Source organism: Peromyscus californicus, unplaced genomic scaffold, assembly GCF_007827085.1.
Source record: "Peromyscus californicus insignis strain IS unplaced genomic scaffold, ASM782708v3 Scaffold_5__1_contigs__length_169319896, whole genome shotgun sequence".
Taxonomy (NCBI): domain Eukaryota; kingdom Metazoa; phylum Chordata; class Mammalia; order Rodentia; family Cricetidae; genus Peromyscus; species Peromyscus californicus.
Genome location: NW_026294573.1, coordinates 154,431,361 through 154,449,168, shown reverse-complemented (window position 1 = coordinate 154,449,168; position 17,808 = coordinate 154,431,361). Strand labels below are relative to the sequence as shown.

Genomic DNA, 17,808 nt, shown 5'->3' with positions numbered 1-17,808 from the left:
CCGCTGACAAACTGACAACTTCTCTCTCCCAACTTCCAATATAAGTAAGTGCCTTCACTACTCTGCCTTCCTCTAACAACTTCTGTTTCTCTTTATATAAGAGGACATTTTTTTTTTTTTTTCGGTTTTTCGAGACAGGGTTTCTCTGTGTAGCTTTGCGCCTTTCCTGGAACTCACTTGGTAGCCCAGGCTGGCCTCGAACTCACAGAGATCCGCCTGGCTCTGCCTCCCGAGTGCTGGGATTAAAGGCGTGCGCCACCACCGCCCGGACATTTTATAGTTTTGCACTAATTTAATTTTTGTTGCCTTCCTCTTCCATCAAGCCAATCTTTCTCATGGCTGTATTTTAGAATCAGCTGGGATTTTTTTTAGGCTAATATGTAGGTTTTATCAGGACCAGCTGAATGTCTAGGTGTGGAGCCCAGACTCTTTTGTTCATATGATGCTGACATACTGTGAGTTGAACACCTTAGCACTAGACTGTAAACCCCTGAAGGACTTTGGTTGTTGATTGCTCATTACCCATTATAGCACCTGTCCCAGAATATTAAAAACTACTTATTGCAGCTGGACACTCGGGAAGCAGAGGCAGGTGGATCTTTGTGAGTTCAAGCCCAGCCTGGTCTATAGAGTGAATTCCAGGACACCCATGGCTACACAGAGAAGCCCTGTCTCAAACAAACAAACAAACAGACAAATAAACAAAACAACACCCCCCAAAAAACCCCCACAATCAAACAAACAAAAACCCTACTTATTGCTTAAGAAATAAATAATTTAAAATTGTTTTAACACGTGTCTCACTGTAGTTCTCTACATTCTTCCTGCAGACACAAATTCCTTCCTATATGCCTTGACACGCTAGTTCTTTTTCATACTCAGGTTATACTGGGTTCACTTCAGTTTATTTCCCAAGACTTGCTACAGGCTTCTTCTTCTTTAGCAAGTCTCCCAGTAGCTACCCTTGCTTTTGTCCTATAACCTGGTATTTATTCTACACTGTTTTGGAATGGAGTAAGTGCTTTGAATCTACACTCACTTGTGAACTCTCCAAGGCCTCAGGGCATCTCCATTTTTTTTGTATTGTTTACCTTCCTTTATTTTTAAACTTTATTTGTTTTTAAAATGTTCATGCAAGTATATATTACATGTTGAACACATCCTTCCATACCCCTCTACCTTTTCTTTCTTTTTTATCTCACCTGTTAGTCTCCTTTGTCCTCCTAGACAATTTACTTCCACTTTAATGTTACATATATGCATATTTTATGTTCTGTTTTTAAATTTTGATTGTTCACTTTATCATTGTGTTAATTTCTCTAGATATAAAATTCAGGATCCCATTCTCTCTCTTTTTTTGGACAAAAACTTGCTCCATAAATGAGGACGACATAGAACTGATGGTTTAGAACTCCCTGTAGCTCCTGCTGATCTTGACCTTGTGATCCTCTTGCCCCAGCCTTTCCTGAGTGCTGTGGTTATAGACATGTTCTTAATTATTTTTAAGATAATGATCAGAGTCGGTGAATACCCTAACTGTCATCATAGAGGCTTTCTCCAGTAACTGATGGAAGCAGATGCAGAGATCCACAGCCAAACACCAGGCCAAGCTCCAGGAGTTCAGTCGAAGAAAGAGAAAAGGGATTCTATGAGCAAGATCATGATGGGGAAACCTACAGAGACAACCAAACCAAACTAGTGGGAACTCATGCAATTTAGGCCAACACCTGTGGAGCCTTCATGGGACTGGACTCGGCCCTCTGCATGTCGAGACAGTTGTGTAACTTGATCTACTTAAGGGAATCCCTGGCAGTAGGATAAGAATTCATCTCTGGTGCATGAACAGGCTTTTTAGAGCCCACTACCTACAGTGGGACACCTCGCACAGCCTTGAGGCAGGGGGAGGAGTTTAGACCTGCCTCTGCTGAATGTACCAGACTCTCCTGACTCCCCATAGGAGGCCTTCTTGCAAGAGGGAATGGGGGCTGGATTGGAGAGGGGAGGCTGAAGGGGTGGGAGGAGGGAAGAGTGGGATCTGTGATTGGTATATAAAATGAATAAAAAAATTCTTAATAAAAAAAGATAATGATCAGAGACTGTTGTGGTGACACACATCCTTAATCCCAATGCTTGAGAGGCAAGAGATAGGCAGATCTCTATGAGTTGCAGGGTAGCCTGACCTATATAGTGGATTCTAGGCCAGCCAGTGCAACATAATGAGACCCATCAATATGTATAGAAAGACAGGCATAATATATGAAGTTATTATTTCTTCATGGTAGAATTTCATGTTTGTAGTTTTTATGTTTTCTGTTTAAGAAATAATAAACATATAATACTTTTGTAGTCATCAAATTCACAATGAAGACTTAAAATATTTGGCATTGATTATCTACTATCTATGAAAGCAAAATAGAAATAACAGATAGCTTGCTGATGAAGCAGAAAAAGCAAAAGCACCTATCACTTCTATATTTTTGTCCTTCATTTAACATATTTAAATTTGATGGTAAATTGTGATAGGTAATTTATATTTATACAAATGTCTTTTCAGACTACCTACATGTCTATCCTATGACATATGCAATGGAACCTATATTATCTTGTTCCATTTTGAACTCCAAGCATTTATTGTTGTTTTGTAGAATTAAGTATATGGCATAGTGTTTTATGATATGGAGTCACTCTGGACAGATTTTATTTCAAATACATTATTGACCTATGTCCAAATTCTTCCAATGCATTATTAACTACGCACTTGAAAATAGTATGCACTCACCTTTTTGCAGACAAAGTCACCAGGTAAATAAATAGTGGATTTCAATCTTAGCAGTAGGTCATAAATCATCTGTGTGTCACAGCCCTATATAAGGAGAATAATAATTTTATAGATGCAGCCAAAAGCAAACACCCTAAATTATTTTAAAAATAATAAAAGTAAATAGTCAATAGACATCTGTCTTCCTCTCAAAATGCTAACTTACAATGGATTTGTACTTGCCTTTACCTAAACTCTAGAGAAAAAAAGGTATCAATATCAAGAGATTGTAACTTTATAAAGAAATATTTGGGGTGAGTCCTATCTCTTAGACCTATTAGTATTCAATCATGCTCTTGTTCTCCTAAACTGTAAAATAGTTATGAAAAGAGTACTCATAAATGAAACTTTACATGGTGCTTAATTAATGACAGCTATTAAAGATTATGCTTATGGCAAGTTCAGATTGTCGTAACTCAGTATTTGCTAAACAGCTTTCTTTTGTAAAACAACATTACTAAAATTTTGATATTATTTAACTCTTTAAACTTATGTATATGTCTTTCTTCTCCAAAATAATTATCTTCTTAAAGATAGGAAAATACATATGACAGCAGTATCTGCAGTACTTAAGTTATTGGTTGGAACCAGGGAGCCTCCATGTGACCAACTGAAGCTTTCTTCATCTATGTGATAATTGTATAGCTTGGTCTATTTGTGAGACTCATAACAATGGGAGCAGGCCTGTCCCTAATGCTTTGGCTGGCTCTTGGGAACCTCTTCCCCATACTGAGTTGCCTTGCCTGGTCTAAATACAAGGGGAGGTGCTTAGCCTTACTGCAGCTTGATATGCCATGCTTTGTTTATACTCATGGAAGGCTGACCCTTTCAGAACAGAAACAGAGGAGCAGTGGATTGATGCTGGGGATAGAGGGGAGGAGAGAGGAAATAGGAGGATAGGAAGGAAGGGAAACTGTGGTCCGGATACAAAATAAATAAATAAAAAAGTAAAGTATTGGTTGGAACAGTTTATTTCACATAGCTGCCTTTTAGTGTCCTCTTGCTTATTGGCTGACTATGTTACTTGCCTCGCCCAACTAAGCTCTATACATGCTATGGAGAGTGACTCTGTTTTCTTTTATTGAAAATAGATTCTTAGATCCTTTGCCATACAGTATATCCTGACTATAGTTTTCTCTCCCTCTATTTCTCCAGTTGCTCCCCACCTCTTCTCCCTCTGGAACCACTCCTATCTGTCTCTCATTAGAAAAGGACAGGCTTCTAAGAGATAACAACCAAACATGACAAACTACAACAAAGGTAAAGGAAAAACTATCATGTTGAAGTTGGTCGCAGCAACCCAACAGGACAAAAAGAGTTCCAAGAACAGGCACTAGAATCACTTGTTCTCAGTCAAGAGTCCAACAAAAATACTAAGCTAATAGTTAAAATATATGTGCAGAGGACCTCTTGCAGATCCCTTTAGGCCATGTGCTTGCTGCTCCAGTCTCTGTGAGTTCATGTGTGTCTTGTTTAGTTGATTCAGAGGGCCTTGTTATCCTGCTGTCCTCTACCTCCTCTGGCTCTTATCATCTTTCCAATTCCTCCATGGGATTCCCTGAGCTCTGAGGTGAGGGATTTGATTTAGACCTCTTCTACTTGACACTCTTAATCCACATAATGTCTGGTTGTGGGTCTCTACATACGTTCCCCTCTGCTGCTGGAGGAAGTCTCTCTGATGATGACTGGATAAGACATGTCAGAAGGTTTCTCCAGTTCCTCCCAGCCTGCAGCTACTAGGACCCAAGTAAATACACAGAGGCTTATATTAATTATAACTGCTTGGCCATTAGCTCAGGCTTATTACTGACTAACTCTTATACTTAAATTAACCCATAATTCTTATCTATGTTTAGCCATGTGGCTTGGTACCTTTTCTCAGTTCTGCCTTGTCATCTTGCTTCCTCTGTGTCTGGCTGGCGACTCCTGACTTTGCCCTTCCTTTTTCCAGCATTCTCCTAGTCTGCTTGCCCCGCCTATACTTCCTGTCTGGCTACTGGCCAATCAGTGTTTTATTAAACCAGTGTATAAGAGCATTATCCCACAGCACACTTTGATCTATGAGTATATCATAGTATCTTTAGAAGTTATTTTATTGACTTTTTTCTTTTTTTGACCAGTTTGTTCAGTTTGACCCTAGGTCTCTGGACTATCTAGTCGCTGGTTCTTGGTTATACAAGCAGTGTTGGGTATAGGTTCCTTCTCGTGGAGTGGGCTTTGAGTAAAGTGAGACATTGGTGCGTTACCTCCACAAGTCTGTGCCAACATTTTCCTAACATATTTTGGATGCAGGATATGTTGTAGGTCAAAGGTTTTGTGGCTGGGTTGGTGTCCATGTTTCTCTTTCAATAGTCTCTAAGGATTTATTGCTTTCTTCCAATTTTTTATTTGTCTTTTCCTCTATTTCTTTATAGATTTCTTCCCATTTTTTTGTTTGACTTTTTCTCCATTTCTTTATTGATTTCCTCCACTTTCTTGTTCATCTTTTTCTCAATTTCATTTTTCATTTTTTTTGAAAGACCTCTAGCACCTTCATGATGCTATTCTTAAGTTTGCTTTCTTCTGCTTCTACCTTGTGATGTTCAGGTCTTGCTGTTGGAGGAGGGCTAGGTTCTGGTGATGCTGTATTGCTCTTTATGTTGTGTATGTATTTCTGCCTTGATGTCTGCCCATCTTCTTGTGGATTCATTCTTGGTCTTATCAGGGCTCTTGGTCCAGTCAGAGCTGACAGATTCTATGTTTCAGGAAGCCTCTCTTGGTCCAATGAGAGGTGGCAGATTCTACTTCTCAGAAAGCCACTCTTGGTCTAATGAGGGCTGGCAGATTCCCTGTCTCCTGAGGTTACTCTTGGTCCAATGACAGCTCTTTGTCCAATGAGAGCTCTCTCTCTAGGCCCAATGAGAGCTTTCTGTCTGGGCTGGATGGGAGCTGGGGATTGGTTTCCAAGCCTCAGGAAGTGGCGGGGGGGGGGTGGTTCTTGGGCAAATGGGTGTGGAGGCAGGGCATGTAGATTGCAGGGTCGCTGGGAGGGTCTTGGAGAAGGAGAACCTTCCTGCAGGAGTCCTGCCAGCTGGTCGGCAACTGGGGCCGAGTTGAGCAGCCATTCCTCAGGAAAGGCTGGGGCCCAGGAATGGGTCCTAGGGGCAGGCCTCCCTGGGTATGAACAGAGTCACTCACCTCTGGGCCGGATCTCAATAGTCTCTAGAGGACCTTCCCATCCCAAAGAGATTAGAACCTTGGAGTGAAGGCTCTATTTATGTATTAGCTCAACTTCCTCATGTTCAATGACTTGTGTGGATGTTGTCCCTAACAATGGGGCCCACTGTCTTTTTGCAGAGAGCAACCCTGTGTCTTAGCATCAGCCTGGGTTGTTTGTGAATTTCCATAAGATCCCCTTGGTCAACAACTCAATTGATTGCAACTAGAAGCCTTGCCCAGCTACAAGAGATGGCCAGTTGACACTCTGTATCTCCCTTTATTAGGATGCCTCCTTAGGATCACCTTCATAGATTCCAGGAAGTTTCCACTGCACTAGGTTTCCATGCCATTCCCAAATGTCCCCAATTCCAGTCATCTCTCCCTGCACTCTATCCCTCCAAGGCATCTCCCCCAAGCCTGATCCCTCCCATTCCAATCCCCACCACTCCCAGTCTACCCATAAAACTATTCTATTTCACCTTCCCAGGAGATCCATAAGTCCTCACCCCTAAACTCCTCCTCTTTACCTAACCTCTCTGTGTCTACAGAGTTTGCTTGGTTATGACTTACTTAGTGGCTAAGGTCCACTTATAAATAAAAACATATCATTTGTCTTTCTGTGTCTGTGTTACCACACTTAGAATGATGCTTTTTTCTAGTACCATCCACTTGTCTGCAAATTTCATGGTATCATTTTTAAAAACAACTGAATAATATTCCATTGCATAAATGTACATTTTCTTTATCCATTCTTCTGTTGAGGGACATGTAAGTCATTTAGTTTCTGACTATTATAAAATAAGCCACAATGAACATGGTTGAGCAAGTGTCCTTGTATTAGGATGGAGAGTACTTTGGGTATATGCCTAAGAGTGGTCTATCTGGGTCATGAGGTAAACCAATTTCCAATTTTCTGAGGAACCACCATACTGATTTTCACAGTGGTTGTACAAGTTTCACTTCTGCCAGCAATGGAGGAGTGTTCCCCTTGCTCCACATCCTCATCAGCATGGTCTGTCATTTGTGGTATTAATTTTTGCCATTCTGACAGGTGTAGGATGGAATCTCCAAGCAGTTTTGATTTGTATTTCCCTGATGGCTAAGGAAGTTGAACATTTTTTTTTCTTTTCTTTTTTAGTTTATTTTTATTTTCATTTTGTGTGTGTGGGGGAGTTTAACATTTCTTCTTTTTATTAAGAGATTTTCTATTTACTTTATATACCAACAACAGAGTCCCCTGTCCTCCCTCCTCCCACCCACTCAGCCTTCCCCCACAACCCATCCCCCATTCCCATTTCCTCCAAGCAAGGTCTCCCATGGGGAGTCAGCAGAACCTGGTACATTCAGTTGAGGCAGGTCCAAGCCCCTCCTCTCTGCACTAAGGCTATGCAAAATGTCTCACCATAGACACCAGGCTCCAAAAAGCCAGCTCATGCACTAGGAACAGGTCCCAATCCCACTGCCTGGGGGCCCCCTATACAGTGAACATTTCTTTAAGTGTTTCTCAGCTGTTTGAGATTCCTCTATTGAGAATTCTCTGTTTAGATCAGTACCTCATTTTTAAATTACATTATTTGGTGTTTTTTATATCTAGTTTCTTGAGTTCTTTATATATTTTGGATATTAGTCCTCTATCAGATGTGGAGTGGGTCAGAACCTTTTCCCATTCTGTAGGCTGTTGCTTTGTCTGATCGACAGTGTCCTTGTCTTATAGAAGATTTTCAGTTTCATGAGGTCCCACTTATTAATTATTGACTTAATGCCTGTGCCACTTGTATTCTGCTCACAAAGCTGTCTCCTGTGCCAATGGGTAGAGGCTATTCTCACTTTTCTCCTATCAGGTTCAGTGTATCTGGTTTTATGTCAAGGTCTCTGATCCAATTGAACTTGAGTTTTATGCAGGGTGATAAATATGGATCTATTTTCATTCTTTTACATGAAGACATCCAGTTTGACCAGTGCCATTTGTTAAAGATGTTTTCTTTTTTTCCAGTGTGTATTTATGGCTTCTTAATGAAAAATCAGGTGTCCATAGGTGTGTGGATTTATTTCTGGGTCTTCAATTTTATTGATCAGCATGTCTGGTTTTATGCTAACACATGTGGTTTTTATTACTATAGCTCTGTAGTACATCTTGAAATCAAGTAGGTGATACCACCATCAGTTCTTTTATTGTTCAGGATTGCTTTAGCTATCCGTTTTTTTTTTTTTTTTAATATGAAGTAAGAATTATCCTTTCAACGTCTATAAAGAATTGTGTTGGAATTTTTATAGGGATTGTATTGAATCTGTAGATTGTTTTTGGTAGGATGGCCATTTTTACTATGTTAATCCTACCAATCCATGAGCATGAGAGATCTTTCCATCTTCCGTTATCTTCTTCAATTTATTTCTTCAAAGACTTGAGGTTTTTAATTATACAAGTCTTTCACTTTCTTGGTTAGAGTTACCCCCAAGATATTTTATATTATTTGAGGCTATTATGAAAGGCATTGTGTCAATGGTTTCTTTCTCAGTCTGTTTTCCATTTGTATATAGGTGGGTTACTGATTTTTTTTTTGAGTTAATTTTGCATCCTAAATTTGTTAAAAGTTTTTTTTTTCCTGATCAGCTGTAGGAGTTCCCTGATGGAAATTTTAGGGTCTTTTTTTCTATACTATTATATATATATATATATATATATATATATATATATATATATATATATAAAATCTGCAAATACTTTGACTTCTTCCTTTCCAATTTGTATACCCTTGATCTCTATCAGTTGTCTTATTGCTCATGCTAAAACTTCAAGTATATATTATCTAGAGATGGAGAGTATGGACAGCCTTGTCTTGTTCCTGACTTTAGTGAATTGCTTTGAAATTTTCTCTATTTAATCTAGTGTTGGCTATAGGCTTGCTGTATTATGTTTAGGTATATCCCTTGTGTCCCTGATCTCCCTAGGACTTTTATGATGAAGGGGTGTTTGATTTTTTTCCAAACACCTTGATCATGTGGTTTTTTCTTTCAGTTTGTTCATATGGTGGATTACATTTACTGATTTCTGTATATTTAACCATCTCTGCATCTCTGGGATGAAGCCTACTTGATCATGTTAATGATCTTCTTGTGTTCTTGGATTCTCTTTGTTAGTATTCTATTACTTTTGCATAGATGTTCATAAGGGAAGTTGGTCTGTAGTTCTTTTCTTAGTTAATTCATTATGTGGTTTGGATATCAGGGTAACTATGGTCTCATAAAATGAATTGGGAAATATTCCTTCTGTTTCTATTTTGTGGAATAATTTGAGAGTCTGGTAGAGTTATGTACTAAAACCATACGGCCCTGGGCCTTTTTTAGTTGGTAGACTTTTAATGACTGCTTTTATTTCACTAGGGGTTATAGATCTTTTAAAGCTGTTTATATAATCTTGATTTAACTTTGGTAAGCTGTACCTATCAAGAAAACTATCTATTTCTTTTAGGTTTTCCAATTTGGTGGAATAGAGCTTTTTTGAAGTACATCCCTATGATTGTCTGGGTTTCTTTAGTGTCTGTTTTTATGTCCCCCTGTTTGTTTCTGATTTGTTAATTTGGATGTTCTCTCTTTACCTTTTATTTAGTTTGGGTAAGGGTTTTTCTATCTTGTTGATTTTCTCAAAGAATCAACTATTTGTTTTATTGATTCTTTGTCTTTTTCTCTTTGTTTCTGTTTTATTGAGTTAGCCTTAAGCTTGACAATTTTTTTTTTTACCATTTATTCTTCTTGGGTATTCTTCTTTTTGTTCTAGAGCTTTCAGGTGTGCTGTTAAGTCACTAGTATGAGATCTCCAAATTCTTTATGAAGGCACTTAGTGCTATGAACTTTTCTTTTAGCACTACTTGCATTGTGTCCCATATATTCGGGTATACTGTGTATTAATTTTCATTCAATTCTAGAATATCTTTTTTTTTCTTTATTTCTGTCTTGACCCATTTTTCGTTCAGTAGATTGTTGTTCAGGTTCCATGAGTTTGTAGGCTTTCTGTTGTTTCTGTCATTGTTGGCATCCAGTTTTAACCTGGAGTGGTCTAATAGGACTCATGGAGTTTTCTCAATTTTCTTGTATTCCTTGAGACTAGCTTTGTATCTAAGTATGTGGTCAATTTTGGAGAAAGTTCTGTGAGGTTCTGAGAATAAGGTATATACTTTTGTGTTTGAGTGCAATGTTCTGTAATATCTCTTAGGTCCGTTTGGTTTACAACATCTGTTAGCTCCTGCGTTTCTCTGTTTAGTTTTTATCTGGATGACCTGTCAGTTGGTGAGAGTGGGATATTGAAGTCTCCCACTGTCAGTGTGTGAGGGTCAATATGTGATTTTAAGTTGTAGTGATTTTTCTTTTATATGCTTAGGTGCCCTTATGTTTGGGGTATAGATGGTAAGAATTTGTAGGCTTGAATATCAAAAAGGGTTGAAATAAACTGCATATGTGTTTATATATAGTTACTTAAATAATGTGGTTTAAACAAAGGAAGATAGGTAATATATTAAATATACTATTAGATTATGGAAAATCAGCATATAAACTAATATCTTATGATTTCTGTGTAACAAATACAATTATGAAAATGATCTTTGGAAAGATATCTTAAAAGTATGTGTCTTGGTGGCACCTTCTGAGGAAGGAGGAGGGAGGCTGACTGTGAGGGGAACAAACGAGACTTCGATAATTGTTCTTATTTAAAATGTTAATAAGAGAGAGACTTTCTCTCTCTGTGGGGACATCCATTTCACTATTCCTCTTCCAGCTATCAGGTGAGCTCACTAGCAGAAAGTGCTAATAAAGAACTAATCAATGGGGACCTGTTAGACCAACCCAGGAGATAAGCCCCAAAATAGATAAGCAGACAATTAGTCCTCTTCTAAGCAGGAAGACACAACATTTACATCAACAGTTCCCAGAGCCTTGCCCAGGTTTCCCAGAGAGGAACATTTGGACTATTTGAAATATGACTTTCTATTAAAACATTTGGACGGAATCTCAATTAGATCATGCAAACTCAACACAAATGCTAAAGACAGTAAACATTTAGAACTTGCTTTGCCAACCAAGCAATGCTGTCTGTGAGAGGTTGTTTTGTGGTCAGGTACCCTGTTTCTGGCAGCTGTGGCTTAGGGTTCAACCCTTCTCATACAGATTTGAACTTAGGGAAATGAAATCTGTATGGTGAAGTCATTCTATTTTATGATGTGTTTGAGAACGACTACACTATTTTTTTTCTCCACAAAATTATTTTGTTCACGTTTATTTATGTGTTTGTGTGTGCACATGTGTGTGGAGTCAGAGGACAACTCCCAGGACTCAATGTTCTTCTGCCATGTGTGTTCTAGGGCTGGAACTTCAGGCCATTAGGCTTTGTTACAAGCACATTTGCCCACTCCATTATTATGTGTTTAAAAAGAATTGCATCTTGCATTAACTTTTTTCTCCCCCCTTTTCTGTGTGACTTTCTTTGATAGAAGTCATTAGGATGTTTTCAGATATAGAAATTCAGAGAGGAGTCACTGTGAATTTTCCCTTTTCTTTCTTCCTTCATTCCTTTCTTTTCTTTTCTTTTTTTTTTTTGTGTGTGCTGAAATTCAGTTTTATTTAGGTTATTTGGCAATATTGGCAGAAGTACAAAATCTTTGTCTGTGACCATGGGTCAAATTAGACATGCACTTGTAGCTTGTAGAAGGTTGGTTGCCTGTGTATTCATTAACCAGCTGCCTTTCATTACCAGTGACAAACTGCCCAACTTTCTCTATTTTCAACAGCATAGGGATTTGTAAAGTAGGATTGAAAAAATGCTATCCACAGATTAAAAAATTCTCTTGAAACAATAAATGCATACATAATATATTAAGACATTTACATTTACGGCTCCAGGTGTCGAAACAGGCATTTGACAGTTTGTACATTCTTGTTTTTACTTAGTGATAATTTCAGTTTAGAGACCAAAGTGTCTCCAAATGCTGTAAGAGCCATCACTTGAAACCCCAGTATAGTGTCTATGGAATGAAAGGACAGAGGGACCAAGGGGGTGCTTCCTGTGGCCTTTAAAATCACAAAGCTTTTTTTCTTCAGTGGGATTTTTCTTCTGTATAGCTCAGGGCACTGTTTACTTACTTAATGCCTTACAATTTCTATCTGCCTTGCAGTGGATTTATGTATGGGCTTATTTCAGTGTATTATTGAGCAGTAAATTGGAGTAAGGTCTCTTTCTCTAAGGCAAACATTCAGTAGACCTGACAGTAAATATCACAAGGACTGGTTTGGAAATGGAATCCTAACTCCACTGCTGCGGAATGTCATAGTGTCCCCCTTTGCTTTCTAACGCTGTGATAAAGACCATGAGCAAAAGCAAGATAGAAAGGAAAGAGTTTACATGTTCTAATCACAGTCCATGACTGAGGGAAACCAAGTGAGGAGCTCAAGTAGGGCAGGAACCAGAGACAGGAACTGAAGCAGAGATCATGGAGGAACGTTCCTTACTGACTTGCTCCCCATGACTTGCTTTCTTATACCACCCAGGACCACCTGCCCAGGTGTCTTAGTCACTGTTCTATTACTGAGAAGAGACACCATGACTAAGTTACTCTTATAAAAAAAGTAATTTAATTGGGAAGTTTGCTGACAGTTTGAGAGGTTTAGTCCATTATGGTGGGGAGCATGGCATGCAGACAGGAATAGTGCTGGAGAAGAAGCTAAGAGTTACACTTTAATCTCTTGGCCAAGAGAAGGACACTGGTCCTGGTGTAGGCTTTTGAAACCTCAAAGCCCAGTCCCAGTGACAGACTTCCTCCAACAACACCTCTGAATCCTTTATAAATTCCTCTGTTTTCAACAGCATAGGGATTTGTAAAGTAGGATTGAAAAATACTATACACAGATTCAAAAATTCTCTTGAAATAATAAGTACATACATAATATATTAAAGACATTTACATTTGCTGCTCTAGGTGTCAAAATAATCATTTGACACTTGCTGCATTCTTGTTTTTACTTATTGATAATTTTAATTTAGAGACCAAAGTGTTTCTAAACGCTGTAAGAGGCATGTAAGAGCCACTCCCTGGTGACTAAGCATTCACATATATGAGCCTATGAGGACCATTCTTCTTGAAACCACCACACCAGGGGTGCCACTGCCCCCAGCGGGCTGGACTCTCTCACATCAATCATTAGATAAGAAAGTTCCCCATAGATTTTTCCTACATGTCCATCTGATGGAGGCATTTTTTCCCATTGAGCTTCTCTCTTCCCAGATGACTCTAGCTTGTGCCAATTGGACAAAAACCTAACAAGCACATGTGGTACCTTTCTTTTTAAGCCTTATTCTCTGGGCAGTACAAGAAAAGGCTGGTGGCAGGCTCTGTATGGCTGACATTTTCTATTCCATTCCCCTGGGGGATGGTGGTAGGCATTCCAGCTTTCCCTGCAGCTTCTTTCAGTCACCTTGTTCATCTCTTTGGATGCTTTGTCATGCTAGTCAAGTAATGTGTCCCAGATTTTCTTGCATTCTCTCTGGAAAGCAGTGGGTATTATGGTATCATGAATGCTGCTACTATGTCATTCACCCCATCACAGAATTCTTAGATTTGATTTCCCATTTCTATGATTCCACGAAATTTCCAGCATGGCTGTACTAGTTAAATTTGTCAAACAATGCCTACAGGGCAGAGTCCAAGACTACCTGTACCTGTTCCCTATTGACCTGGTCATCAGTAAAAGGCTGAAACAAGATGTGGGTCACATATGCCATGGTTCATGGGAGAAAGCAGAGGAGCTGAACCAATCTGCCTGCTAGACAGCCATATTCTCACACTCAAACCACAGAGAGACACCTCTCTCAGGAATATCAGTATACCCACCCCTGCCAGTGTGTAGGATCTGAGTTGCCCAGTGCACAGATTAATACCAAGCATGCAGGATTTTTTTTTCCTTTTCTACAATATAGTGAGAGTAGAGTGCCTGCTGAAACATAAACATGACTGTTGTGTTAATATTTAATAATTATATTAAAATTTACTGTTTTGTTTTTCTGTTTAAGTCTTCCAACTCCCATAGGGGGCTAGGAGTCAATCTTGTGTGTTTTAGACAAAGGCTTAGAAGCTCAAGAGGCCTCTTCACTCCCTCTTGGCCACCCACACAGCAGGCATCACCCCCTGAGCACTCTGAGGTCAATATGCCTGTACTATTTACTCTCTTCTCACCAGGGACCAGTGCTAGACACTGAGTGAATGGGCTGATGTGTGGAATAAGACTGGTAGAAATGGTTTCATTTCAGATAATGAGAAATTATCTAAATTATCATTTAGATAATGAGAAATAATGAGAAATTCAGTGCTGCCTAAAAATTGTGTTAAATATTTGTGTAAAGATTCTGGAGATGTGAATTGAGGTGTAGGAAATCCCATTTTTATTCAAAATATAACCTAATTGTTGTAGATTGGTTCCAGGAAACTCATTTTTAACATCTACAAATGTGGAACACAGTTGTGAAGCTGATAGAATTTATCCTTAGAGCCCCTACCTTTTAGTTCTATGGGATCCATCCTTTTCTATTTCTAGGCTCCCCACACCCTTTTTTGTGTGTTTTCTTTGAAGCAAACCTTAAAATATTATCAGTGACTTCTAATTTACTGTGAATTTAAGTGACTCCTAAGTACAAGTCTTTAGGGCTTTTACTAACTTGGTTTTCCTTACTGTAAAGAGAAATGCTTCCTTCTATCTCAAATTTCATTCCCATTAAAAAAGGAAAGGTTGAGTCAAAGATTCACATCTTATCAATCCTGAGTCTTAAATCCCATTAGATCTAGCCATACACTCAATGTTTGCAAACAATAGTAATAGGTTTCTCTATCAGCTTCCTTTAAGAACTGTCTGTATCATGAATCTTAGAGAGTCTTATTAATAAAATCAAACCTGAGGCCAGTTATTGTGGTCAATGCTGGTAGATCAGAGAGACAGAACAAGCCACTGCTATCTCACCTTGCCAGTTCCTCAGCTGGTCCTGTTTCCTCAGATTGGAAGCCTCTGTGTCCTCATCCCAATGGCTCTTAGCTGAACTGCTGCCAGAAGCCTGAATCTTTAACCAGCCAAAATGCTGCTAGTTTCTGGTCCTCACGCCTTATAAACCTTTCTCCTTTCTACCACCACTCCCTGGGATTAAAGGCGTGAGTCACCATGCCTGGCTGTTTCCAATGCGGCCTTGAACTCACAGAGATCCAGAGGGATTTCTGTCTCTGGAATGCTAGGATTAAAGGCGTGTGCTAACATTTTCTAGCCTAAGTATCTTGTGGCTTTTCTGTTCTCTGACCCCAGATAAGTTTATTAAGGTACACAATATTTTGGGGAACACAATACCACCACAACTGTCAATGATTCAGTAATTCTAGGAATATAGGCACACACTCTTCTAGGAACATTACATGTTCCAAGTGGGAAGTTCTCAGCTAGAAGGAAAACTGGAGGTGAAGTTTCTAGGATCCTTTTAGAATCAGGCGTGAAGAACTCAGCTTTACCATATGAACATCCCCATGAGATTGAGTCAGTTTTGTTTCTCAGCAATAGTAATAATTATACTTTCCAAATATCAAATATGGATATAGACTATATGTTTGAAATTAGTTAATTATTGCAAAACACACACACACACACACACACACACACACACACACACACACACACACACACAATCTTATATTTATTTAGATTCTCCTCAGCCTAGGCACTCCTAAAGAGCAGACAGTATGAATGCAGCTACAGGTTCTAAAGGTGGTGTCCCTACTGCCGGGCTCCTGCCTTAGCTGCTCAGGATGTGAAGACTGGGATTTAAGTGAAAACAAAAGGCTTGGAGAACAGCCTAGGAACTGACACTCCTGACTGACACTCCTGCTGTAAAAGCAAAGGCAGTGGCAATGACACAGCTTTCCTATAGCTCTCGATTTCAGGCCCTGGTGAGGCGATGCTTGATGGCCTGTCTGGATAGGCCCCCGCTGTTTGGATCTGAGTGCGAACACAGGCGTAGCTTTGCCTTTCCCATTCTATTCCCGGTGTGACTGTCACTCACTTGCAAATGATTCTTCCTGATAGTTCCTACTGAGGAAGCCACAGATTTTCCAGAAGCCGTTAGTGATAAGTGAGTCACAGGTCACACTACAATGTTCTGTATGGTGAGATCTGCACTTTTTCCAGAGTAGCAAATGGTCAGACATTTCATGGCTTCTTTGATTGATAGGTAGTAGACATTCATGTTTCAAGTTTGGTGTTTCAAGGTCTCCCAATTTCCTTCTGTGGGGTGGTGGGGCTCTTTTTTTTTTTTTTTTTTTTTAATTTTAGTTATGCGATTCTAATGCTAGCCACTAGGTGGCATGGCAGAACTTTTATTAAATTTCCTTCCATTTCTGGTAGTTTTAGTGGCCAAAGCAAAGTGTGATTTCCCTAGCTTAATTTGATAAAAATATATACATTTAAAAGTCAAAATAAGAATAATAAGTCATCATAAAATATTACCCAATATAATGGAAATGAATCACTCTTGATAAGTTTAATAATCAGGTTTGGGCCTGAAATAACAAAAAAATCTTCAAGGAGCCATTTTAATGGGAAAAAAATAATGTGACAATTCATCATTAAGCTATTTCAAAACCAATAGCTCCATGTCAAAGTAGCAAACCTTTCTGACTAACCTGGATTGATGAAGCAAAGTTTTAGAAACTCTTGTGTGTTTTTTCTACCTGCTTTAAGAGGAAGAAAGTATACAACATTTTGGGTTTTATCTATCTATCTATCTATCTATCTATCTATCTATCTATCTATCTATCTATCTATCTATCTATCTGTCTGTCTGTCTGTCTGTCTGTCTGTCTGTCTGTCTGTCTATCTATCTAATCTATCTATCTATCTATCTATCTTCTATGAGACAGAATCTTATGTACCCTAGGCCACCCTCAAACTCACTCTGTAGCTGAGGCTGGCCTTAACTCCTGATCCTTCTGCCTTTACCTCCCAAGTGCTGGGACTGTACTGACCAATAGAAAAGTACAAAAGCACATGTGAGTTTGTCTCTGACTGATATGCTAAGTCCAAGTGTGAAAAATGCTGAGGAGAGATCACTTTCATGCTCTCACTCTCATGACACTTCTCCTAGACCCTTTCTGCTGCTCTCGGATCTGAAACACATTGAAAGAATCACATATTAAAAGCTGGTTCCCAGATGATGATATTCCAGAGAAATGGAAGTTGCTGGACCCTTAAGGATTTAGGGTCTAATGAAAGGAAATTAGATTATTTGGATGTGTCCTTGAAGGGAATACTGGGACCCACCCCGACTCTATCTCTCTGCTTTCTAGCTACCATGAGATGATCATCCTCCCCCTCAAGTGCTCTTATTATCATGTACTGTACTGACACAGACCTCAAACTACACAGTCAAACAACCACCGAGTACTGAAACTGAGAAGAAGAAGTACACCTTTCCTCCTTTTAAGTTGATTGTCCCAGGTATTTTGTCTTATCAGTAGAAAGCAGACTTATATCAATGACTGGGAAAAGGTTGATGGGGAACCAAAATGTACCATCACACAGTGGGTAAGCTCACCGTCTGTGGTGTGAAGGACCTGTGCTCAAACTCTGCTGCATTGCTTAGAGTTCTGGATATTACTCCAGTTGGCTGCATTGTTTGCTTTTCCATAAAATCGAGGCAGTAACTAAGCTTTCTTTAAGAGTGTATTATTTGGCAACAGACCATTCCTGGCAGAAAAGCAGGTAGGCTGCCTGCAGTC

At 39.2% G+C, this 17,808-nt stretch overlaps 1 protein-coding gene across 1 annotated transcript in view; it reads right to left on the bottom strand.

Moving 5' to 3' along the window:
* Window positions 1-17,808, bottom strand: part of Cngb3 (cyclic nucleotide gated channel subunit beta 3) — a 170,418-nt gene that overhangs the window by 30,608 nt on the left and 122,002 nt on the right. Inside the window, exon 14 of the mRNA XM_052717246.1 lies at window positions 2,780-2,863. Within this exon, the coding sequence (XP_052573206.1) occupies window positions 2,780-2,863 (84 nt within the window). The remainder of the gene's footprint in view (window positions 1-2,779; window positions 2,864-17,808) is intronic.